The sequence below is a fragment of the Sorex fumeus genome, unplaced genomic scaffold (genome assembly GCF_029834395.1).
Source record: "Sorex fumeus unplaced genomic scaffold, SorFum_2.1 ptg000007l, whole genome shotgun sequence".
NCBI lineage: Eukaryota > Metazoa > Chordata > Mammalia > Eulipotyphla > Soricidae > Sorex > Sorex fumeus.
In genome coordinates this window covers 28802808-28829127 of record NW_026606064.1, presented here as the reverse complement: position 1 = coordinate 28829127, position 26320 = coordinate 28802808, and the positions used below count along the sequence as shown (strand labels likewise).

At 36.7% G+C, this 26320-nt stretch overlaps 1 protein-coding gene across 2 annotated transcripts in view; it reads left to right on the top strand.

Moving 5' to 3' along the window:
* BBOX1 (gamma-butyrobetaine hydroxylase 1) overlaps window positions 1-26320 on the top strand; it is a 64192-nt gene that overhangs the window by 20158 nt on the left and 17714 nt on the right. For both annotated transcript variants that reach the window (XM_056134850.1, XM_056134842.1), the window contains exon 5: window positions 20276-20381. In XM_056134850.1, coding sequence (XP_055990825.1) covers window positions 20276-20381 — 106 coding nt within the window. The remainder of the gene's footprint in view (window positions 1-20275; window positions 20382-26320) is intronic.

Here is a 26320-nt window from a genome sequence, read left to right as displayed (position 1 = left end):
GGATTATACCCCATACTTGGTTATGCTCAGGACTTTTTCCTGGCTCTATATTAAGGACACTCCTGTTGATGCTCAGAATACCATATGCTATGTTGAGGATTTGAACCAAGGTCAGCCACATGCAGAGCAAGAGACTTAACTCCTGAATAATCTCTCCCACTTTAGATTGAAAAATTTAGCACTGTAGCACTGTCCTCCCATTGTTCATCGATTTGCTCAAGCAGGCACCAGTACTGTCTCCATTGTGAGACTTGTTGTTATTGTTTTTGGCATATTGAATGCACCACGGGGAGCTTGCCAGGCTCTTCCATGCAGGCAGTATACTCTCAATAGCTTGCTGGGCTCTTCAAGAGGGACAGAGGAATCGAACCCAGGCCAGCCACACGCAAGACAAACGTTCTACCTGCTGTGCTATTGGGCCACTGAAAAATTTAAATATTATAAATATTATAAAATAATATATAATAATATAATACAAATATTATAAAATGCTGAAGGCATTAAATATTTGGGGAGTTGGCATAGGGGGTTGGGGGCTTATAGGTGACACCTGAACTGTGCTCAGGGGATCATATACAGAAGGAGGGATTGTGCCAGAGTTGGCTGCTTCAGTGTAAGTGCCTAAACCTCTGTACTTATTCTCCAGCCCCCAGGCTAAATTATGTTAGTTACTAGGACTATCATAACAGAAATACTAGATATCTTTAACAACGAAACTTTATTTCCTCATAGTTTTGAATGCAGTGAAGTTCAGAATGAAGTTCACAGTTCAGAATGCAGTGAAGTTTGATCAAGGGGCAACTAGGTTAGGTTTCTAAGAGTTCTTGTTTGGGTTTGCAGATGGTCACCCATTTTGTGTTCACTTAGCCTTTCCTCTGTGCTGCGGTATTCCTGGAATCTTTTTCTCTTCTTAGAGGAACAAATCAGAATCACACATTTATGACTTTATTTAACTCCAATTGTCACCAAAAAGACCCAAGTTTTCACCTATAATCATACTTCAGTTAATGCTTCACGATATGAATTTGGGGGAACACAATTATGTCCCTAATTGGTAGGATGGAAGTTTTTTTTCTCTGAGATATTTATAAAATACTCAGCTTTACCAATGTTTACATGTATTGAATTTTTACCTTTAATGAAATGGATGCAAAATAAAGTCAGACATTAGGAATCTGACACTTGCCATTAGATTAGTAAAACCAAACCAGAAGTTAAAACTAACATGCAGTGCCAGAGAGACAGAATAGTGGATAAGTCACTTGCTTTGTAAGCTGTTATCTCAAGTTTAATCTCTGGCAAGATATATGATCTCCTGAGCCCCACCAAGAGTGATCCCTGAGCACAATGTCACAAGTGAACAGTGAGCACAGCAGGGAGTGGCCCAAATTATTCCCACCCATTCTGAAAAGAAAATTAGCATACTAAAAATTAAGTCTATACCTTTTAGCAAATAACATGAAATGTAATTGATTACACTTTCAAATAAAAAAATGCTTTCATAAAAATTGCCTATAAAGTAGCATTCATTATATTAATTATGGATACTGAAACACTAATAATATCAAACTTTGCTCTGGAAATAAGGGTTTGAATAAATTTCTAGTTTTTATGGGAAGACCCCTTATTGAGATGTATATTATTATTTTTGGCTTCATAGAGCAGAAGACTTTGGAAGTGAAACAGTCTTCAAAATCCAAAGGTTGAAAACTGGTAGCATACTGGTTGTAGCCAGATATATTTTATTTGGCCCATCTCATGTTGAAAGAATATGGAATTAGTCATTGACACTTTAGAACATTTTACATTAAATATAACATTTCTTTAACATCCAATGTGGCAATAACTGAGATTAAATCCAACAAGAAGATAGATATACATAAATATTGTCCCTTGGATAGAACATTTTCTCATTCTTCAGTTTGCCAAATCTGCTCACCACTTACACGTTCACCTCAGACCTGCAAGGGTCTTGATAGCCTCTGGGTTTGCCAGCCATAATCTACAGTGAGAACAGATCTGTTGATATTGGATCAAAAATGTTGTTTCACTTGTCCCCAGCAAATTTAATCTTTAGAAAAAAATTAATAAAATTTCTGTTTCAATACAGCACAGAAGACTGACTGCAACATATTTAGACTTAAACAACAAAACCCCAGCCCAAGGACTGCCTTTGAGCCATGTAAAATTTATGTGATATAAAATTTCAATTTCCCCTTCTTCCGTGAGAATTTGAGCTATCTCAGCTGAGAGGAATAGAGGGTGATGAAAAGTGGTAAAGTGTTATGCATGAAACTCTATCAGTAACAGTGTTATAATTCACTGCCAAAAGTTTATTTTAAAAGTGCCTGTCATAGATACAGATTGGTGGGTGGGAGGGAAGTTGCAGACATTGGTGGCAGAAAGTGAACATTGGCGAAGGAATTAGTGTTTCAACAATGTATGTCTGAAACCCAATCACAAATAACTGTAATCTATGGTAACTAAATTAAAATTTTTTAAAATTTAAAGAATTTGAGCTGCCTAAGAAATAACAAAAATAACAACAAATAAAATAGGTGTAAAAACCTTGAAATTTTTAAGAAACTAAATAGTTGTATTTGTTCTTTATTTAACTTTACAATAAAAGTAAGTAAGTAAAGTAAGGCCCTCCCGTTGATCATCGATTTGCTCGAGCGGGCCCAGTAACGTCTCCATTGGAGACTTTGTTGTTACTGTGTCTGGCATATCGAATACTCTCGGTATAGCTTGCCGGGCTCTCCGAGAGGGGCGGAGGAATCGAACTCAGGTCGGCCATGTTGGCTGCGTGCAAGGCAGACGCCCTACCCGCTGTGCTATCACTCCAGGCCAACTTCTACAATACTCTACAATATTTATTATCAACTCAGTTCACTGATAAGGAATCTGAAGTTTGATATTAGACCATCACCAAAGATCATTCTGAAAGTTTTTTTAAAAGCAGGACAGAGTAATTAAATGCAATTTTAAAAATAAAATAAAATATTCTTATATTTTCAGGAATCTCTCTCACACACACGTGTGCATGCACACACACACACACACACACCACCACCACCACTACCACCACCACCACCACCACCAGAACCACACATCTCTCTCTTTCTCTCTCACACACACACCAAATCCATCTCTCTCTCTCACACACACACCACATTTATTTCTCTCTTTCTTCCTCTCTCTCTCTCACACACATACACACACACCACAAACCTGGGAATTTGTGATAAAATATCTGTGCATTGAAAATTATAGAACACTTTAGAAGAAATAGGAAACACAAGGGAATGAAAAGCTATTATGTACCCATGCATTGAAAAACAGAACTGGCATTGTTACAGTGAATATCTTGCCAGGATCAGATATATAACCAAGTAGTTGAATGTTTTCTTTATAAATATGACAACCTGAGTTTAATTTCCAGCACCCATCCCTCATATAATCATCCAATCTAAAGTAATATATGCATTCAGTAAATTAAGACTGGAGTGATAGCACAGCGGGTAGGGCGTTCGCCTTACAAGCAGCCAACATGGCCGACCCGAGTTCGATTCCTCCGCCCCTCTCGGAGAGCCCAGCAAGCTACCGAGAGTATTCAATATGCCAAACACAGTAACAACAAAGTCTCCAATGGAGACGTTACTGGGCCCGCTCGAGCAAAATCGATGATCAACGGGAGGGCCTTTACCTTTTAGTAAATTAATAATATGGATTTAAGGTGAGCATTAATTATAATTGCATTTTTAAAAAATATAATAAACATTACTAAAATCTGTATGAAAGCACAAAGTACTCCCCAAAACTCAATCCATCCTAAGAAGAGGAAGAATGGTGATAAAGCATTCCCTGGTTTCAAAGTCTACTACAAATGGTAGTAATTAGAACAGAACAGTACTGGAGCCAGCAAGATAGTACAGGGTTTTAGGCACTTGCAGGATGTCCCTGGTCCATCTCTAGTACTTCATATGGCCCCTCCAACCACCATTAGGAGTTACTCCTAAGCATAGATGAGTTCTGATGGATGTGGACCAAAGCCATACAAAACAGTAACCAAAGCAGAGTAGGACTTGAATGAAAATATATACACAGATCAGTTGAACATCACTGAAAGCCTAGAAATAAACCCACATTTATATGAACTGTTAATTAAGGCAAACAAATAAGGAGAAATGTGATGAAGAAAGGAAACTCTAGCAAATGCTGTTGGGAAGACTAAACAGACACAGTATGAAGGTAGACTACTAATTTATGTCATATACAAAATTCAGTTAAACTGAATAAAGGACTTGGATAGAAGTCTAAACTATTGTAAAAAGTAGAGAAATCATAGGCAATATGCTCTGTGACAATGACCTCATTGATGCCTTTGGGGTCTCTATTCCACCAATTAGAAAAACAAAGGATATTGTAACAACCTAAATGCCTAAAAACATGTGATTGGATAAAAAAGATGTGGCATATCTACATAGTGGAATACCATTAAACCGTTAAAAATATGAAATTCTACTATTTGTAAAAACATAGATGTAGAGGATTATGTGAAGCAATGAGAGGAGAAAAGTGATACTGGAGGATTCCACTCAAAATGTGGAAGATAAGAAAATAAAGGAACACACAAAACCAAACCAAATCAAATTTTGTGATTCTGACTGGAGAAATAAAGTGAACAGAGGGAGAGGGAACAAAGGATTGAACCCATATTTTGATGATGCATTTTGGTGAGGAGCATGTGTTTTAACACATATTTGAGGAGATATAAACATGTACTTTAAAAACATATATATGTGGTCAGAGATAATACAGCAGATAGATTGCTTGCCTAGGCTGGAACGATAGCACAGCAGGTAGGGCGTTTCCTTTGCACACAGTTGACCTGGGTTCGATTCCTCTACCCCTCTCAGAGAGCCCAGCAAGCTACCAAGAGTATCTCGCCTGCATGGCAAAGCCTGGCAAGCTACCCGTGACATATTCAATATGCCAAAAACAGTAACAACAAGTCTCACAATTTGTTGTGAGACGTTACTGGTGCCCACTCGAGCAAATTGATGAACTGTGCTACAGTGCTACAGATTGCTTGCCTGGCACATGGATGACCTAAGTTTGACCCCTGACATCATATACAGTCCCCCAGTCCCTACAAGTAATAATCCTTGAGCAAAGAGTCAGAAATATTCCCTGAGCACCACTGGGGGTGGTCCCAAAACAATCTTTTAAAATTCTTTAAACAAACAAAAGCATATATTATTGTAAGCCACATTGCTCAAATTAAAAACATACATATTCTGTAAAAATAAATTAAAGTTATCACTCTTGCTATATATTTTTAAAATAAAATGTGTAAATAAATACCTAAAAATAATTGTGTAATATGATCTATTTAGATATGTACCACTTACATACCTATTCTTCATTTTTAGTTTTTGTGGTTCTAAGTATTCATTTTCATTATGTCTAGAAAAATGCACTGCTTCTCTTATTATTTCTTTACATTGATATTGTTAGCTTTATCAAAAAATAGAAGGCAGAATTAGAATCTGGTCGATCCCATTCATTGGCTTCCTAATATATCTATCAAGAACATAATGGAAGACCATAGAAAAGATGCTTTTAGACACCACTTCAAAATGAAACTTTGTCATTTACCAACAGCATACTTTTTGTATCTATTGCCTCACATTTCACTATTTCCTCACAGTGGTCAAACTTTAGATCTCTTTGTTGGAGTTCCATAACTTCCACCCCCTTACAACACGTTAAGGTCAAAATATTAATCCTGATTTACAACTTGTGTTTTGCTTTACAAGTTCTAAAAAGGATTTATAATTTGGCCACCAATCTAATATTGTGAAATTCACTGGAATGAATACTAAAGTTTTATTGTCAAAACAAACCAGATTTCCTACTACTTTTACATTTTCTTTGTCCAAAATCTTTTCACCTAACTAGATATGTTGAAAGTAACCTTTCAGAGATTATTGTGTTTCTTTCCCTAATCTCTCAACCTATACCAAACATCAGCAAATGCCTTTATTTTTACCTTACTGCTAAGTCAGCCAAAGATTATTATACACCTACCTTAAACTACAGATGAAATGAATTGGTTTTGCTTTCTTTTGGGGCCACACCCAGCTGCACTCAGAGCTTACTTACTCCTGGCTCTGTGCTAAGAATCAGTCCTGGCAGTGCTCAGGAGATCACATGTGCTGCTACAAATGGAACTCAGTAAGGCAAATTGCTCACATGCTGGACTATCTCTCCACCACAAGAAAGGTTGTTTTGTTGCCATTGTTACTTTGTCTTTATCTTTAGTTTGCTTGTTTCTTGGGATTGTTATTTAAAAACATATTAAAATGAATATTTCTCTAAAACTACTTCCATTGTATGCTCCCCTTCATAGTAATGTGGAAAAATATTGTTAAATTTGAATCATTTCAAATAATGCTGCAATGTGCATAAGGGTTCATGGATTATCAAATTACCGGTGTTTTTTTTGTATTCTTTGGCTAGGTATCTTGGATTATAGTTAGTAGATCATACAGCAGTTACATTAAAAAAAAAACTTTGAAAACTCTTTATGCCATTTCCTGTAGAACCATAACTGGTTTACATTCCCACCAACAGAAAATCAGGATACCTTTTTTTGTACACGTTTACACCAATATTTGCTGATTCTTCCATTTTGATACAGGGGTTCTCATAGGCGTTGAGGTGATATCTCATTGCTGTGTTGCTTAATATTTCTTTGAAAATAAGTCATGATGACCATGTTTTTCATGTGTTTGCTGGCCATCTGTATGTCTTCAAGAAGGGATAATTAGAGCACTATTGATCGCCTTAGACTGCATATAAAAGAGTCAAAGTTTAAAAATTACTTACATATGGAACCATCTTCAGAGATTTTTCATTAGTACTGAATTTGGTCTGAATAACAGGACTTCATAAAACTCTTCGGGTAGGGACTGGATCAACAGCACAGTAGGTAAGGTTCTTGCCTTGAAAATAACTGATCCAAGTTCAATCCCTAGCACCAATATGAATCCCGGAATCCAACCAAAAGTGATCCCTGAGCCTTACCAGCTATAACCCATACAAAACAAAATGAAACTCTTTAGATAGCATTTATGTGAAGCAAATATTTAGGACTTCTAGTTGAGAGGATGGGATACTTCTTCAAGACAAAACAGGTCTCAGCTGGAATGAGACTTGAGTGTTGTATATCTTCTGAACACTCACAATTATGTTCACAGAATGGCATTGATCATGTTCCTTGTTTTATTGCTGAATGTGATTCATCGTCATACAGAACCAGTAGCTGCTTTAGCCAGGAACCTCTCTTACACGCCTTTGCTTCTCCACTGGCAAAGTGCCTTAATAGCACAGCGGTAGGGCGTTTGCCTTGCATTGCAGCCAACATGGCCAACCCGAGTTCGATTCCTCCGCCCCTCTCAGAGAGCCCGGCAAGCTACCGAGAGTATCTCGCCTGCACGGCAGAGCCTGGCAAGCTCCCCGTGACGCATTCGATATGCCAAACACAGTAACAACAAAGTCTCCAATGGAGACGTTACTGGGCCCGCTCGAGCAAAATACAGTTGGTTAGTGAGTGAAATGATAAAATAAATAAATGAGAACAATATTAATCAAGAAGAGAGACTTTGAAAATAGGAGATAGATAATGTAATAAGAGGTAAGTCAAAATTATAATTGCCTTCATGTAAATAATTTCAAGAAGTTCATTTCTATTCCTTATTTCTATTTAAAAATCAGAAATAATAACAGAGTTGCTTCAGGCATACCTCCTCTGGAAAACAAATGCCAACTATTATTTTTTCCATTCAAATAATATTATATATACATTAGAAATTTTAATCACAATTGTCTAAAACTAGAATGATAATATGTGACTTTGGTTATTGGCTATCATCTCCATTGTTAAATGGTTGATGGAATAAATAAAATCAGTAGATTTCAGAATTTTGTGCAGTAGCATAAACTATTTCATGAATAGTTTCATGCATGCAGGAATTATTTTATGGATTTAAAAAGCAAACCTAAATGCTTTTGAAGGACATAAAGATACAAATGAATGTAATAATTAACAAAAAATATGTAATACAAAATTATAAATCTACTACTAAATCAATCTGGTAAACCCTCTGAGGAAAAATATTATATGTCTTCCCCACATTTATATTTTCTCAGATGCATGTGATTATTTTGTCAATACATCACATAGACAATTTTTATTGTTTAATATTGTGTAACATTCAATCATTCCAATTTTAGTGGGCTGGAGCGATAGCACAGCGGTAGGGCGTTTGCCTTGCACACAGCCAACATTGCTGACCCGAGTTTGATTCCTCTGCCCCTCTCGGAGAGCCCGGCAAGCTACCGAGAGTATCTCGCCCACACGGCAGAGCCTGGCAAGCCACCCGTGATGTATTCGATATGCCAAACACAGTAACAACAAAATCTCCAATGAAGACGTTACTGGGCCCGCTCAAGCAAATCAATGAACAACGGGAGGGCCTTTACCTTTACCTTTACCTTTAACATTCAATACCCCAACCGGATTAATGGTGAAAACTTTCATGGGAGAAAAAGCACTAATAAAGAAAATCTCATGACTGACAGGCATATGAAAAGATTTTTATCTACATTATTATCAGGGAGATTAAAATCACAATGAGATACACCCTCACACCTATAAGAATTGTTTATATCAACACTAATAACAATTGTTGGATAGAATGTGAAATAAAAGGAACTCTTACTGTTAAATTGGTGCAATTACTGTAGAAAGTGATATAGAACATCTTTAAAACTCTAAAGTTCGGACTACTACTATATGCCCTAGCAATGCCACTACTGGATATCTAAAGAATGTATCTGCCCCAATATTTACTGCAGTATTATGGATGATAAAATAGAGAAGCATATTTTTGCTATTGTAATGCCTTTCTAATTATGATGGGAAAAGAAGTGCTACATTACATATGCTATTTTACTACTTTTCAAAGAAAAAATATTACCAGTCATAATAAAATGAAAGAAGATTCCAGAGAGTATGTGAAGTAAAATAAATCAGAATGAGAAAGACAAACATTGTATTATTTTACCTTAGTGTGAAATGTAGTTGTATTATATTGAGTAGCAGAAAAAAACAAATAAATTAACCATTGGATAGTGACAATAAAACTAGGTTAATTTAGGGGGATCTGGTACAGCATGGAGACAAACTCTGAAGGAAGGCTAAAAAGTCTACAGAAAAATGTTTTTATTTAAATAATTTTAAAAGAAGTGTACATTTGTATTTGCTAGAAAAATAAGAAGCTCCATGGCCATTGAAAAATATATGAAATATGAATTTGCTGTCTCATAACCATTGCCATTGTCATATTTTTAGACATAAATAATGGTTTATTATAGTCCATTATGGTTTATTAGAGTACATTAGAGGATAGAGATAGTTCAACAAGCTGAGTGCATGTTTTCATGCAGGAGACCCTCATTTAATACCTGGCACTTCATAGTTGGCCAGCACTGTCAGGAGTGACCCCTGAGTCAGAAATAGCCTCTGAGCATCTTGTATCTACTTCTGCCCCACAAATCAGGACTTCATATTTGCTTTAGTAACAGTAACTCATACATAATTATCCTCTAGGAAATTTTTATGGAAGTGAAGACTTCTTAAAGAATCAAAATTCTTCATTCACACATGTGATGCCTGTGTCCATGTGATGCCTGTGCCCATGTCCCTGAGCACATATGTGTGATACCTAAGCACATGTGTTGCCTGCATCTCCCCTCTTGAGATGTGCATTTTCATTCTTTAATTCCGTGTTATGTATTGGGTCTCTCTGTTTATCTCTCTGCCCCATCTCTATCTCTATCTTTCTGTTTCTGTACCTCTGTCTATCTTTCTGTTTCTCTGTCTCTCTCTGTCTTTCTGTCTATCTCTCTGTCTCTGTCTTTCTCTCTCTATCTCTCTCTTTTCCTCAAAACTCCCAAATGAACCTTTTATGCTTTAAAAAGTTATTGTTAGTCTTGTCAATAGTTATCAGTTTTAGGTTAGAAAATCAGCCTTGTGAGCAATTCTAAGTGATCTTTCCTTTATCAGAAAGTTGTACAGAAGAAATTACAAATCTCAATTTTAGCTAGCTATAGTACCTCCCTACCAGAAAATATCTCAGAAATTCGATATTCTTCGAAGAATGTTCTATTTTCAGGCATACGAAAACCGAATTAATATATTTAGCAAAGATTTAATTAATGGGAATAGTGATGTGGAAATTTTTTTAAAAAATTATCTGAACATCAAGATAAGGAAAAAATAAGATGATGAGAGATATTGAGGAAAAGCAATATAACAGCAACTTGGTGGCAGTTAAATTTTTATGTTAGGGACAAACGTGGAAATTGCATAGTTGCTAAATAAAACAAAATCACAAACTAAAATATAAAGAAATACATTGTAAAGCTTTATTATAATAAAAAGTTTTGGAAAGAATTAAGGACTCAATCCCCAAAATTATATGTCTTGTTTACAGCTAGAAGTTTCTCATAGCACAAATCAGGAAACAGAATTCAAACATGATTTCATCTCAGGTGTGAAGGTATAATCTATTTTCAATGAAATTTTTCAAAATTCTATAACTCTTGTCAACTGAGAACTTGTTTCTTTCTTTGAAGAGAAAAAAATATTAATACTTATAATATCCAGTGAGGTCTTTGAATGAAAGTTTAATGAAAAATTGGAAAATGCTATCACTTTTGCTCACTTTTGCATCAATAAGAGTGCCTCCCATTCAAGTTTTTAGATTGATGAGATAAAGCTTAACAGAAAATGATCCCAATTTGTCAGATATGCTAGCCAGGCCAGTTAAGAATTAGCAATATTGAAACGTCCTCTAGGGAATATGTCAGATTTCTGCTAGTATTTCTGTAAACCAGCCCAGCAGCATTTCACACATTTGGTTGTGCTAGAGATTAAGAGGGTATGAGTTGAAAAATTTTTGTCACCTAGCCCATTTGAAGATTTTGCTACCATTAATGCTACCTCCAAAGCTGACTTTGAAGCAATTACTTGCTTGATATACATGTTACTAGGAACATTTGTAAAATGTTGGACAGAACAGCAAAAGGAATTCAAATTTACCCATTTTGTTGTGGTCTGTAGGAAATACAATGTTTGAGAAAAACAGATAGCCCTTCTTGAATAAAAATGACTTCTGAATTATAAAAAGCAAACCTAGAAATAATTTGTACTATAGAAATAAACCAAAAGAATTGCCTGAGCTATAAATTTGGTAGTAATTCCTTCTGCCTAAAATTCATATAGTGATTTATTGTTTTATATTTAGTACTTACCATAGAGTTTGTTGGGAGAACAAGTAGGAAGAGACTTTAAAAGGTGTATTCCTGTGAGTAAGAGGGTTTCCTAAGTAACAAGTCATGAGCTCTTGGTCATTGTGAGCCTCAGTTTATTATATCAGCTAAGTTTCACAGTAATTAAATGCTGCCAGTAAAACCACTTGAGCATGAGATCATCTCATAAATGAAAGAAAAAACAATTTGAGTTGCCTACTCCTTTAGAAATCACGTCAGGAAAATTTCAAGTACATTAATACACCAGTTCTTCCTCTTTGGCCCTCTGCCCACTGTCTCCTTGGTTTTTACTCAGCAGTCACAACAGACAACTATTATTAGTTTAACACCTATAATAAAACATAATATTAGATGTCAGAAAGATTAATTTCATGCTACTAGTTTGTTTTCAAGATATTAATTCTCACCTAAAATTAGTATAAAAAGGTTCAGAAATTTGTGCAATTAAACGTCCATAATATTAAGAGAACTTTTAAAAACACAATTCTAGCAATTTTGTCAAGTACTCCAATATTGCCCTTTGAAATAACACAAAAGCCAATGATTGGCAGCCAGAGTACTCATGACTGAAAGAAGCCTTATCTGTTGTTTCTCTCCAGAATTCTATATTCTATCTTTTAAAATAAAAATAACATGTAAACATTATGTTTTGGATTCAATGGAATAGCTGCAGATTATCAAAATGAAGTATTCTTTCATAATCTGAGAAAAAGTTTACAACATTAAGAATGGAAAATCGTGCCAAAATGTTCAATAATACATGAATAGATAATTATGTGGTGGCACGTACACAATGGAATACTACATAACTATAAGACAGGATAAAATCTTTTAGTTCTCTGCAATGTGGATGGAACTGAAGGTACAATGCTAAACAAGATAAAGAGAGTAGGAAAATTACTAAGTGGTCTCACGAATCCATGATATATATAGAAGCAAACTAGGAAATAGTATCAAATCATGATAAACTCTTAGCTAATGATTATAAAACACATTACAAAACAGTGAATGAGGTGTTAGGAATAATGAATAAATAGATTAAAGTAGCATAAGGACGTTTTTGGAGGGTCTTGCAAACTTTGGTAGTGGTGAATTATAAGTATAGTAAGATGCCTAATAAGAACATTATTTTAAACATGTTAGGTAAACTATAACATTTTAAAATTTTTAAAAAATTAGAAGAATTAAAAAATTTAAAAGAATGAAGAGTTGTGACTATTGTTAATAATGAATTTGGGTTACAAGTGTAGGGCATCTTGTCATTTAAGTATTAATTCAAAAAATAAAAATATTTAAATAAATCCAGTATGACTTTTTAGGAGTGAATCAGTAACCAAGAGTATTAAATCCAAAGTAGAGTAGAAAAACTTGTAGCAGAAACAAGCATTTAAGCACATAAAACATTACTAGTATCGTAAAATTTGATAAATACCTATGAATAGATACAGATACAGATTTGGGTGAATCTAGTGAATTAGCATTCGAACTGAACCCATAAATTAACCTCTAAAATCATTTCAACATTAGTTTTTAAAATATCGTAATAAGAAAGAAAGTATGAAGAAAAGTTCTAATTAAATGCTGTGACATGCCTGATTCAACACAAAGTTTGTTTCATCAACAAAATTTTTTTAAATAGATTTTTGTCAAAAGAAAGGATTCTATATACATTTCAATGACCTGTCCAGGAAGAAATCAACTAAATCTTTACCATTTGTTTAACATTCTATACTGAGCTTGCCCTTTACTTTGAGAAAACTGTGGTCCTCCGCATATGCTTTGAATCTGATAATTCTTGATAATCTGCTTAGACTACTGTCTTACTTAGAATGATATTAGAACCTATCTCTAATAAGATGCATGCACACATACCCTGATTTCACTAAGACTTCACAAATGAGCTTTTAAAAAAATTCCAATACAAGCAGATGGATCACGTTTGCATTGATTTCTTCTTTGTTTACTTTGAATTTGAGAGAAAAAAGTGAAAGCTTAGTTTACAATCAACAAAAGCCTTGTTGGCAAGACTCATTCTGTAAGAAGGTATAAAAGTAGACCAGATGACATTTATAGGATTTTTTTCCCCAACTTATGCTATAGATATTAAAATAATGTTCTGTGATTGAAATTAGTGTTCTTCTTTGCTGAGATTTATTGTTTTCTCTGTGTGAGTATAAACTTTTAGGTTACATATCATGCCTAAAACACTGTAAAGCTAAAACTTGTTTATCATCCTCTGCCAGTTAGCTCAGAGGGCTGGAGGACTCTTCTGGTTGAAGCCAAGTCACAGCTCCATTTCTGTAGAAGCCACTTAGTGTCGAACAAACAAAAGATCTGTTCCCTGATTAAAAATTTTACTTTGAACGTCAGTAGCTCTTTACTGGAGCAAAATTCAGTCAGTTTACCCTGGATCATAGGGAACTCTAAATGATAATGTAAGTTAATCAATGCGAAAAACCATTTTCTCACTTGAAAAGAAAATGTGAATGTAGCAATTTTCTTCTCACAGTATAATCAAAGTCATCTTAGAATATACTACCTATAACTACTTTTTATCTTCTTAAATCTCTTCCTATATATTGATCATTCTTGGAATGTTGATTTTGGCAATAGTATAATGTATGGGCCATGAGATGACATGAACTTTGTAAGGAATATGTATTTCTTGGCTTCAGTCACTAAAATTAAATATATTGCTTGACTAACATTTAAAATCTGTTGCAGCAGGTTATAGATCATCCTCCTTTACTTTGACTCAGTCTCTTTCCAGTTCTTGATCACATATGGATGACTCTTTAAGCTTTAGTGAAAGATAAGCCAGGCTTTCCACCTTAAATGTAATGGATGAAAAAATGAAACAAGCAAGCTAGTTTATTCTTAGTCCTAGAGAATGGGGAAGAAACCCTACCATTTCAATTTAAGTGAAAAGTAGTCTTCTAATGAAAGTAGATCTCCCAAGAAATTCACGTTTCTTCTCTTATTCAAGTTTCTATGAATATTTTCAGATTTTTCTAGAATACTTCCCAAAACATCATCTCTGTCATGATACTCTTCTGGCCTCCAACTCATGTCTCTTAACTTGTTTAATCATTGTATCACTTAGCTTTAGGTCTATATTCAATTTGGTGGGTATTTGTGCTTTTCATTCTCTTTTTTTAAAATGTCTAACACCTGGAATAAAATAGGTTTCCAATATATATTTTATTAATTGCACAATTCAAGGATTCATAACAATTGCTACTAGCATCTATATGGAACAAAAAAGATATTTAAATAGTCAGATTAACGCTGAGGTAGGGGGTAGGGAACAAATAAAAGAAAGGCATTGCATTCCTGATTTTAAAAAACACATAAAGCTACATATATATGTGTGTATATATATATATATATATATATATATATATGATTGATGCCTTCTCGTCTCGGTCGAGATACCAAAGATGTGGTATGGTACTTGATCTTTCGCGCTTGTACCATCAGGTCCTCCATGAATGCATCCGATGCCAGCATATGTGCATTGAAAGTACAGACTGTCATTTTTGTCCTTCTTCGTTTTGGCAGCCTAGTTCGGCCTTCAGATTTTATCAGCCTCTCTTTCCTCATCCTTCTTAATGCTGCCATATTGGTGGCTCTTTCAAGGTTAGGGGATTGAGACCCATGTATTTACAGGTTTTGGCATATCAACTATTTACTGGTTTTGGCATATCGAAGGCATCAATCATCAATCAATCACATCACGCCGTTTTCGACACTGGAGAAGAACTATTCCTCGGAACATGTGACAAAAGAGGCGTCGGTCGTGTCAGTATCCTTGTCAACATGAACATGGCTATGACCATTGATTCATTCAAATGCCTAACAACCCGAATTGGACAATTCCACTTGAATAGATGTGGCTCAATGCTGGCAGTTTCTATCTTCATTGTCTACACACCGCATCAAATAATGATGAAGAAGAAATTGAGAAGTTCTACACGGAGCTGGAGAAGTTCTATAAAGAAGACCACACCTTCTACAAGATCATTGTCAGTGATTTTAATGCCAAGATAGGACCGAGAAGATCAGCTGAAGAATTTCACATCAGGACCCATGGCCTAGAATGGAACGAACAGGGTGAGAGACTATCTGAGTTCATCATGTCGACCAAGACCATCCATGGTAACTCACAGTTCCAGAAGGCAGAATCTAAACATTGGACATGGGAGTCTCCCAGTGGATGGTTCCACAATAAAATTGACCACATCATATTCAGTCGAGAGTTTTGCCTGACTGATGTCGCTGTTGTCCCAAAATTCTAAACGGGTTCATACCACCGTCTCCTTTGTGCAAAATTCTACTTCACAGAGCGGGGAGAAAGGATTGCAAAGTTTAAGAAGAGAACTCTCAGAATGACCACCAACTGGTACCTCTTTGGCACCATTGCAGCAACATGGGAAGATGCTGTTGTTGACAACATTGACAAGGAATACAATCAACTGGTTCAACACTTCCATGATTGTGTGAGGAACACCGAGAGAGAGGTATCCACAAAAAGATGCCTGTCATCGAAAACTCTTGAGCTCATTTGCCAACGTGGCTTGGAGCAAGCCTCAGGAAACTGCAAGCGAATGTCTGAGCTTGCAAAGAAGTGCAGAGAAGCAATAAAGGAAGACCTCAGAGAGAGAGGAGCAACAGTGCTGGCAGATGTGGTAGAAGCTGGGAAAAGCATTTGCAACTCCCAACTGTTCCTTCGCCAACTACAAGACCAAGATGACTGCCCTTCGACATCCTGATGGATCTATCACATCTTCCAGAAGGGCAATGGAGAAGATTATCCATGACTTCTACTCAGATCTCTTCAATAGCCATGTCCACCTGCCCACATACCAAATCCCATAGGATGGATATGTCATTCCCAACATTCTCCCTTCTGAAATCCGACTGACCATTTTGTCAGTAAAGAAGTGAACAGCAGATGGTCCAGATAAGGTCAAACCTAAATACCTGAAGAACCTGCCATCAGTACTTATCAATACACTGGCTCGGCTCTTCACACGCTCCCTGTCTGAATGCAAGGTTCCGTCCCAATGGAAAACCAGCAGGACTGTACCACTGTACAATCTGCTTGTTGTCTGTTATCTACAAATTGTTCACTCAAGTCATCCTGAATAGGATTGGCAGAACACTAGATGAAGAACAACCATGCAACCAAGCGGGATTCTGAAAAGGATTCAGCATGATCCACCATATCCACACGATAACCAAGCTCATTGAGGTTTCTCAGTAGTTCAAGATGCCGCTCTATCTAACGTTCATTGATTTAAAGAAGGCTTTGATTCTGTTGAGACTGAAGCAATCATCTAGGCCCTAGCCAAAGAGGGCATTCAAACTCAATACATCAGGATCCTCCTTGAGCTGTATTACGAATTCACTATCAGGATCTCACCATTCTACAAGGAAGTGATCATCCATGTCAAGAGAGGGATTCGGCAGGGTGATACCATTTCACTGCAACTCCACCACCTCTGCTTTGCTGATGACATTGTTCTAATAACATCAAACTTTAGCCAAGCGGCACAAATGCTGGCCGACTTCGACCATGAGTGTGGAAAGGTCAGACTATAGCTGAATCTCACTAAGACAATGTTTATGAGAAATGATCTCGTTCCTGACATTCCATTTGCTCTCAATGGAATGAACAACTCCAAATGCAACAATTATGTGTACCTAGGTTGAGAAGTCAACATGACAAATGACCTGGCACCTGAGTTGCACAGGAGGAAGAAATCTGCTTGGAACACCTTCAAGAGTGTTGAAGAAATAGCTAAGAGGATAAAGAACCTCCGGCTCCAGGCACATCTCTTTGATTCCATTGTTCTTCCTGCATTAACATATGCCTCAGAGACCTGGGCCCTATGCAAATAGCAAACAGGATGAGAATGCTGAGAACGCTATTCGGGTCTCCCAAAGAGGAAACAAAAGAGCTATGCCTGGAATATCACACTTCACTCAAGTGAGAAAAAGAATCCGGAGTTCAGACCTCTGTCGGTGATCAAGAATCAGGGACACTGTCTCGTTTGCCAAGTCGTCAAAAATCAGATGGGCTAGACACATAATGAGATTTGGAGTTGACTGCTGGTCTATAGCCATTACCGACTGGATTCCACAGGATGTCAAAAGATCACGTGGCTTCCCACCTACAAGATAGTCAGACTTCTCCGTTAAGACCCTGAATGATCGGTTTGAGGCTCTTCGTGTTCCCAGAATGAGCAGACGCCATTGGGCTACACTAGCACACAACAGGGAAGAATGGACACGTTACTGGTGCCCACTTGAGCAAATTGATGAGTAACAGGATGTCAAGTGATCAAGTGATCAAGTGATATATATGTATATATAAATATATATGTGTGTATGTATATGCATATATATGTATATGATTCTGAAATATAAGCCAATTCTCAGACTAATGTAATAGAATTGAGAACCCAGAATGGATGCTCAGATATATGCACAATTAATTTATGGATAATGTAAAGTAAGTAAAGTAAAAGTGGATAATGAACTGGGTCAATTAAATGGAAGAAGAAAAATCTCTTCAACAAATGAGGGTAGAAAAATTGGTTCGCCATATATAAAAATATGAAACAGTACTCCTGTTTCACATCATGCACAAAATATAATTTGAAATGAACTAAAGGCATTGATATTACCCCTAATCCAATGAAATAGTAAGGATAAAATAAGCAGAATCCTTCAAGGTACTGGTTTTAGGGGAGTCTTTAATCCTTCCACTCCACCAACAAAGAAAGCAAAAGCAACCATGAGCAAATAAAGCTAGGTCAAAATAGAAAGCTTCTGCAATGCAGAAGAATCAACAGCCAAGTGAATGAGAGAGAATGTTCAATCCCATACATCTGACAAAGGGCTAATCAACAAGATATGTAAAGCAATCACAACCACCAAAACAACAACAGAAAAAGGAATTCCATCAAAAATGGGGGAAAAGTGGAATAGACACTTCCTCAAAAAATATGCAAAGAAAACCAATGAGCATATGAAAAGTGTTTATCACTGATTATCAGTAATATGAGAATCTAAATGACAATGAGATATCTCCTTATACCTAAGAGAATGACAATATCTGAAAGACTAGAAGCAGCCAGTACTGCGGGGATTTTGTGAAAAAATAACTCTCAATCACTGTTGATAACATTATAAATCAATTTGACCTCAGTGGATAACAGTGTGGAGATTTTTCAAAAAGTTAAAAATTAAGTTGCCATATGATCAACAATTGCACTCCTTGGCATCTGGCCCAAGAAAATTTTTAAAAATTAATTAGAAATCATGTATGCACACTCATGTTTATTGCAAGTCTATATCTAATAACCAAGATATGGAAGCAACCCAAGTGCCTAATGGCAGATGACTGACTAAAGAAGTTGTGGTATATATACAAAATGTGATATGTTCAACTACAAGAAAAGATGAATCCTTACCTTTTGCTAGTACTTGGATAAAATTAGAGGGTATCATATTAAATGAAATAGGTTTAGAGGATGAAGGTGAAATAGCTTTATAAGTGTAGGACTTTTAGCACTTTGGTGGTGGGTGTGGTAAAGTGCCATTGCTTGTCAAAACATAAATAATAATACTGTGAGAAAACTAAGATATCTCAAAATATTAAATATCAAAAAATAATGAAGTTTTAAAGTAACAAAATAGGAGACTAACACCCAAGAATGGCCGAGATTAGTACCAGGAATTTTACTCCATAGCTTGGAGGCCAACCACACATGCTAGGGGAAAAGGGAGCTCAGATAGAGAAGGGACCCCCAAATAAAGGGTGTTGAGAGGATCCTCTCAGGATAGGAGAAGCATGCTGAAAGTAGACTATAGACCAAACATGATTGCCACCCATTGCCTCTTTTTCAAACCACAACACCCAATAGGAGAGAGAGAACAAAAGGGTATTTCCTGCCTCAGAGGCAAGGTGGGATGGGGGGTGATGGGGGGTGGGAAGGATACTGGGATCCGTGGTGGTGGGAAATGGACACTGGTGGAGGGATGGGTATTTGACCATTGTATAATTGAAACCCAAGCACAAAAATTTGTAAGTCTACAACTGTACTTCATGGTGTCTAATAAAAATTAAAAAAGAATAAAATAATGGAATTCAAACCCCTTCTTGAACCATCTACAGAAATTAACTCAAAAATGGTTCTTACACTTAGCAAATAAAAGGGCTAAAGTTACGAAACCCAGAAAAAAACTTAAGAATAAATTTTCATCACAATGAATTGGGTAATGGACTTGTAGGTATGACAGCAAAAATACAAATATCAAAAGTAAATCACTGTACTTTAAACTAAGATCTTTAGGGTCTGGGAAGTAATAGATTGGCAGGATTCTGAGAAACCCAGAATGGAAAAAAAACTACTTAAGGGGTTTATTTTGGAATAATGGAAAAATTTTGAAACTAGATGGAGGTCACCAACTTTGTACTTGTGCCTAGTGTCACTAAAATGTTCTTTTTCAAAGGTTTTTTTCTTATATAAATTTCACCTTGTTATATTACTCTTTAAATGCACCAAGCTATTAAAAAATCATCTACAACTGTATATACACCTCTTTCTGAACTTTGTGGTTTAGATTAAGCTATAAATGTACTCCTCTTTGGAAATGAAAAGCCAAATGAGATGCTGATTCTGAAATGGTTACTTTGGACCAAAAAAAGGGTCAGACTTTCGGACTCATAGTCATTATGGCAATTATTTCATAAAATGAAAAGTTTCCATTTTTTCCATTTTTCCCATGTATTAAGTTATTCTAACAAATTTCCTCTGTTTAGTGGCAGCCTGTTTAAACATATGTTTCTTATATTTCACAGACATACTTGGCAAGTGCAAGACAAAATTGATGCAAACAATGTGGCTTACACAACTGGAAAGCTAAGCTTTCATACTGATTATCCGGCTCTCCATCATCCACCTGGGGTAAGGTGAGACTCAACATATTTCCACAAGGCAGGGCACAGACCTCTTCTTATTTGAGTCTAGGAGAGATATATTTCACTAATTTATATTACCTAGACCTTTCTCCAAACACAATCCAAGCACAGAATGTCTACACAATAATCCTGAATATATTTATATTCCCATGTATTTGGGGAGAGGGGCTGGTTGGGAGACAACCCTGGTAATACTCAAGGTTTACTCCTGGAAATGTGCTCAGGTATCATTCCTGGCTGGACTTGGGAAACCATACTTGCTGCTCTTCAATAAACCCAAGAGAGTTGCATACAAGGCCAGCACCTTACCTACTGTAATATTTCTCTGGTCCTATCTATATATTTTCAAACATTTCTCTTATTTTTTTACCTAGAAATAACTGTTGTCGTATTTTGCTTGTTTTGAGATTTTATAAGAGTAGAGTCCATCTTGAGGTTCCTTTGTGCATTTACCACTCTGCAGAGGATTCTGTAGAACCAATTTTCACAGTATCTGGCTGTGTTCACATGGGAAGCTCTTCTATTGCTGAGCCAGGCAGGAACTTCTGACCTAGAAAGACTTCAGCTAAGGTAACTTGTCTCTGCATCACTTGACTTAAAGCTTACTAGCAGCTCAAGCAGACACACATAGCTGGCAGAATTTCCAGAAAGCAAGCAAGTTCGCAAGGTATTTTGAGATTTACACTAGTATAGTTAATTTACCTCTCCTGTGTTTTATAGTCAAATCAAGTCATAAAATTATCTCACTTTTAAAGGTGAAGAAGTAGATGCTTCTTTCTTATGGCAGAAAGTACAAAGACACATGACAAAGTATGCTACTACAAGGAAAAGCGTCACTGATATTGGAAATCGCCTTCTCTCCCACCTAATCAGGGTTAGATTCCTCATCAAGGATGGAAATGTTCAGCACTCAAACAGAAATTCTCTGGTGTAGAATAACATTGTTTTGTCCTTCCTGCATAGCCTGAGGTAGTTTGCATTTATTGGGTTGCTCCCATCACAGTGCTCCAATTCCCCTGTGTTTATTTGTAACTTCTTTCTTGTGTTCAGTTGACTTGGAGATACTGTTTTACTCTTCTCCCTAAGTCCTTAGTATAGTTTATTCAGAACAATGTCCTTTTTGTATGGACACAAGAAGACAGTTTGTGCTATGCTTTTGTAACCTGACTCTCAGTGATATTTTCCTCCTGGCATCTGTTCTCTAGATCTAAGCCTCAGCTGCCCTTACTTCCTATCACCCCCAAAGGCAGAGACCCGACGAGGGACTGGATAGAACCAGGGCAAGCAGTAAGCTATATGCTACTCTGGCATGGAGATGGGCCTGGCCCAAGTGCCTAATGCTTCACTATAAGCTAAGAGCTTGGTCATGGACAAATGCTGTCATGATCCAAAAAGTAATAACTAGATTCAAACCCAGCTATGGTTAGGAAAGATTAATCTGGCCTGAGCGCTGTAGTCTGAATCTGTGGCAGGTTGTTCCCAGGAGAGCAGCCCTCCAAGCCTCAGTGTATCTCTTACTGTGTAACTAGTATCAAGATGTTGATAGAGTTATTGGACTGAGGAAAGGAGAAAAACACCTTTAAAGGTATTTTGCCCTAAGGCACATGAGAAAATGCTCTACATCACTAATCATCAGAGAGATGCAGATCAAAACCACAATGAGATATCATTTCACACCACAGAGACTGGCCCACATCCACAAAAACAAAAGCAACCGGTGCTGGCGCGGATGTGGCGAGAAAGGGACCCTCCTTCACTGCTGGTGGGAATGCCGGGTGGTCCAACCCTTTTGGAAAACAGTATGGACGACTCTCAAAAAATTAGAATTTGATCTGCCATTTGACCCAGCTATAGCACTCCTGGGAATATATCCCAGAGAGTCAAAAAGGTATAGTCGAAGTGACATCTGCAATTGTTTGTTCATTGCAGCACTCTTTACAATAGCCAGAATCTGGAAAAAACCTGAGTGCCTAAGAACAGATGACTGGTTAAAGAAACTTTGGTACATTTACACAATGGAGTACTATGTAGCTGTTAGGAATGGGTTTGATTAGGAATGGCTGAGGAATGGCTGAGATTAGTACCAGGAATTTTGCTCCATGAATGGAAGGCCAGCCACAGACTCTAGGTGAAAAGGAAGCTCAGATAGAGAAGAGAGTACCAAATGAAGGGTGTTGTGAGGACCCTCCCAGGGTGGGAGAAGCATGCTAAAAGTAGTCTATAGACCAAACATGATTGCCACTCAAAGCCTCTCTTGCAAAACACAGTACCCAAAAGAAGAGAGAGAGAACAAGGGGGAATACCCTGCCACAGAGGCAGGATGGGACAGGGGGGATGGGGGGTGGGGGGGATGCTGGGACCCGTGGTGATGGATGACGAGCACTGGTGGAGGGATGGGCACTTGATCATTGTATAACTGAAACCCAAGCACAAAATTTGTAAGCCTATAACTGTACCTCATGGTGTTTCACTAATAAAAAAAGAAAAAAAGAAAAAAATTTTAAAAATAAAGGTATTTTGCCCTTGGGCAGTCAGGAAGGGCTTTGGAATACCCCAGGTGGTATTTCGTTTGAACCTGGTGGGCCCTCAGGAAGGGCTTTATTATGTTGATTTTGCTACCAGACTGGGTGCTGGGAGTTGGAGAGACAAAAAGAGGGAGAGAGATGAGAGAGAGAGACAGACAGAGAGAGAGAGAGAGAGTGCAGGGCAGCATGATGGAGTACAGAGAGACTAGCAAGGGGAACAGAAAGAGAAGAATGTAGAAGAAGAAAACAGGAGCAGGCACGTGGAGAGATAGAGCCCAGGCTGCGAGATGGAGAATGGAGAGATGACTGGGAGAGACAGGAAGAGGGGGGAATGAGGGGAAGTATGAGACTAAAATGGGAGGCTCAGAGAGACTGGGGCGGGTGCATTGGGAGAATGGAATAAATGGCATCTGATAATTAACCCGCTTGGCCCTTGTTTCCTTCTTCAGTCTCCCCATGGCCCAGGCCGCCCCAGCTGGGGGAGCAGCCCGGGCCCATCCCACTCGGGCGGCCAGAGGGAGAACCGCCTCCGGGCCTCTCTCCCACCACCCTCAGTGTTTATACACTCCAGCAAACACACTCTTCTATTTCACCTTTACAAAAATGTCATTTTACTAAATCGGCTGCTTTTTTTTTTTTACAAAAGGATCATGTTGCTAAATTAAGAAATAATGGGGCTGAAGAGGAGTTAAGTTTCTTCCTTGCAATATAGTCAACACTGCTTCAATAGCCAGTACCATATATGGTCCCTCTCAAGCACTGCCAGGAGCGGTCCTTGAGCACAAAACCAGAAGTAATCCTTAGCACTACCAGGTAGATCACCCATAGAAAATTGTGGGCCAGAAAGATAACTACATAAAGGACTTGTCTTACAGGAAACCAACACAGATTCAAATCCCCAGGTACATATTCAGTCACCCAAGCTCCTTAGGGGTCGCTTCTAAACACAAAACCAGAAGTCAGGAAGTTGTCCCTGAGCATTTCCCAGTATGACCCATTACCACTTGCCCCCTCTACCACCCCCCCCAAAAGAAAGATATAGCAATAAACAACCTTTGAAAGATATTTTGTTTCTATTTTAAGACCTAAGTAGCACTAAGTTAAATAACCACACTGAACTATTTATCTTAAAGAGGAAATTTTAAGCAGTTCTCATTGAAGGAAAAAAAAAGGAAAAAAATTTTTAAATTAGTTTTTTTTTTTAATTGTATTTGTTGGTGGTGGCGTTGCTTGTGGTGGTGGGGACGTGGGGAGAGGGATTTGGACTACACCCATAAATTCAGGGATTAAACCAGGCAAGGTTCTTACCTCTTTCTCTAGTCTTTTTCTATCATGTTGATGAAACAAATATTCTCTATGCCCTTATTATTAATAATTGTTCTCAGAAGTATAATTTAGCTAATCTATTATTGTCCTCATGTGTTTTAAGTTACTTTGGTGATTGGAAAACACCACATGATTTCTTTGAACTAAATGATGGTGAAGTGACTTTTCTCACTTTTTTGGCTGGGAATGGAGGGTGCGGAGACAGAACAAATAAATATAATTTCTCCTAAATGTAATTCACAGATTCTATAAGATTCTGGGGTCTATAACCAAAATAATCAACTCAGTTCTTCCACTAAAGATAGGTTGAAGAAGCTGAATAGGATAAAATCTAAATATAGGTTAAAAAATCTTAATTATAAAATCATATTTGAAAGAATCGACTATAAAACTAAAGGTTCTGATTTGAATATTTTAGTTGTCTGCTATTTATTATGAGCTTAGATTTTCCTTTTGTGTTAAAGTGGAAAGACTAAGAAAAAGTGATTAGATGACTTCATAAATATTCCCGAGGCAGGGTATAAAGTTATTTTTATACCATTTTATACTTTTAAAAATTATTGTATGACTTTTTGATCCTTCTTCATATTCCTTTAAGATAGACATAAAAATCATGTCTTTTATGTTACATGAGGAAATAATTCAAGCAAGGTTAAATACTTTTCAAGGTGACGTGGAATAACAGAGAACTTGAAATTAAATCTACCCTCTATCTAGTTTTCTTCATACTATTCTGAGTTGGGCTTCACCATTAAAATAATTTACATATTGTAATTATAAACATTGTAACTCATCATAAATTTCTTAAGCACAGTAACTGTATCTTATATTTCTCTACACCTCAAGCTTAAACCAGCACCTTACATGTACGAAAAGCAAAGAAAAGCACAAGTTGCACCTGTCTCCATCAGAAAATGAAATATCCAAAGCTTAATTCACCACTAGAAAAATTTTAAATAATTTTTGAAATGTGTTTGTTCTTGTAGGAGATTAATCATAAAAATTGGCAGCTATTTGTGCTATCATTCAAGTTTCCATTTTTTATTACTCAAATGTTTATATGTCAAAGCTTATGTATATCGCTGTATCACTGTCATCCCCATTGTTCATCAACTTACCCGTTGAGTGCCAGTAACATCTCCATTCAAACCAGACTTGAGATTTTAGCAGCCTCTCCTTACTTGTCTTTCACAACAATATATATATATATGCATATATATAATTGTGTAAGTCAGGTAGACAAATATACAAGAAATAATATGAATGAAGAGGAACCTGTGAAAATTTACTTTAACCAAGTTGACAAAGATAAGCAGTCACATATTGAATGAGACAGATGTTGCTTTGCCTGCTGTTCTCTGAGACAAAAGTCATAAGTATTGACATAAAGTAACATCTAGAACCAAAACATTTTTCTTCTAAATGACTGATATAAAATAAAGTTGGGACAGAGCAGACATTTATTTATCTTTTCAGTTGGTGGTATGTGTAATCAGGTCCCATCATCTTTTCTTTTACAATGATGCATGAAATTTAAGTTTACAAAAACAGTTACTTGGTCTAGCCATATGTAAAAGATATCAAATGATTTTTTAAGGAGTTATATTTGAAAAATTCTATGACTTCATCATGGCAGATGTAAAAGGACTTTAAAATAACAGGCTAATTTTCTCAAGACAAAGTTATACTTTTGATTATCTTCTTGGAGTTTGATAGATTTAAGGTTGACATTTTCTTTTAATCATCTTTTTAATCATGCAGCTTCACCCCTCATTGCACTGATGATGAGATGATTTTCAAAACGAAATAGTTTGCTCATAAACATACTTATTAGCTTTTTAAAAAAGGCATCAATTTAAGTCATAAACTATACTAGTCTAGTTGTCTCCTTGCTTCATAAAATCATAGCTCATTAGTCTGAAATGGATGCTAACCCTACAAAGAATGCAATTTTTGAATTTGTGAGGGCAGCATAAGGATATTGTTGCCTTTATCATAAAGTAAAAGAAATTTGCATACAAGAATTTTGAGTCAAACAGATGAAAGTTTGAATATCACTTTTACCATTTGTTGC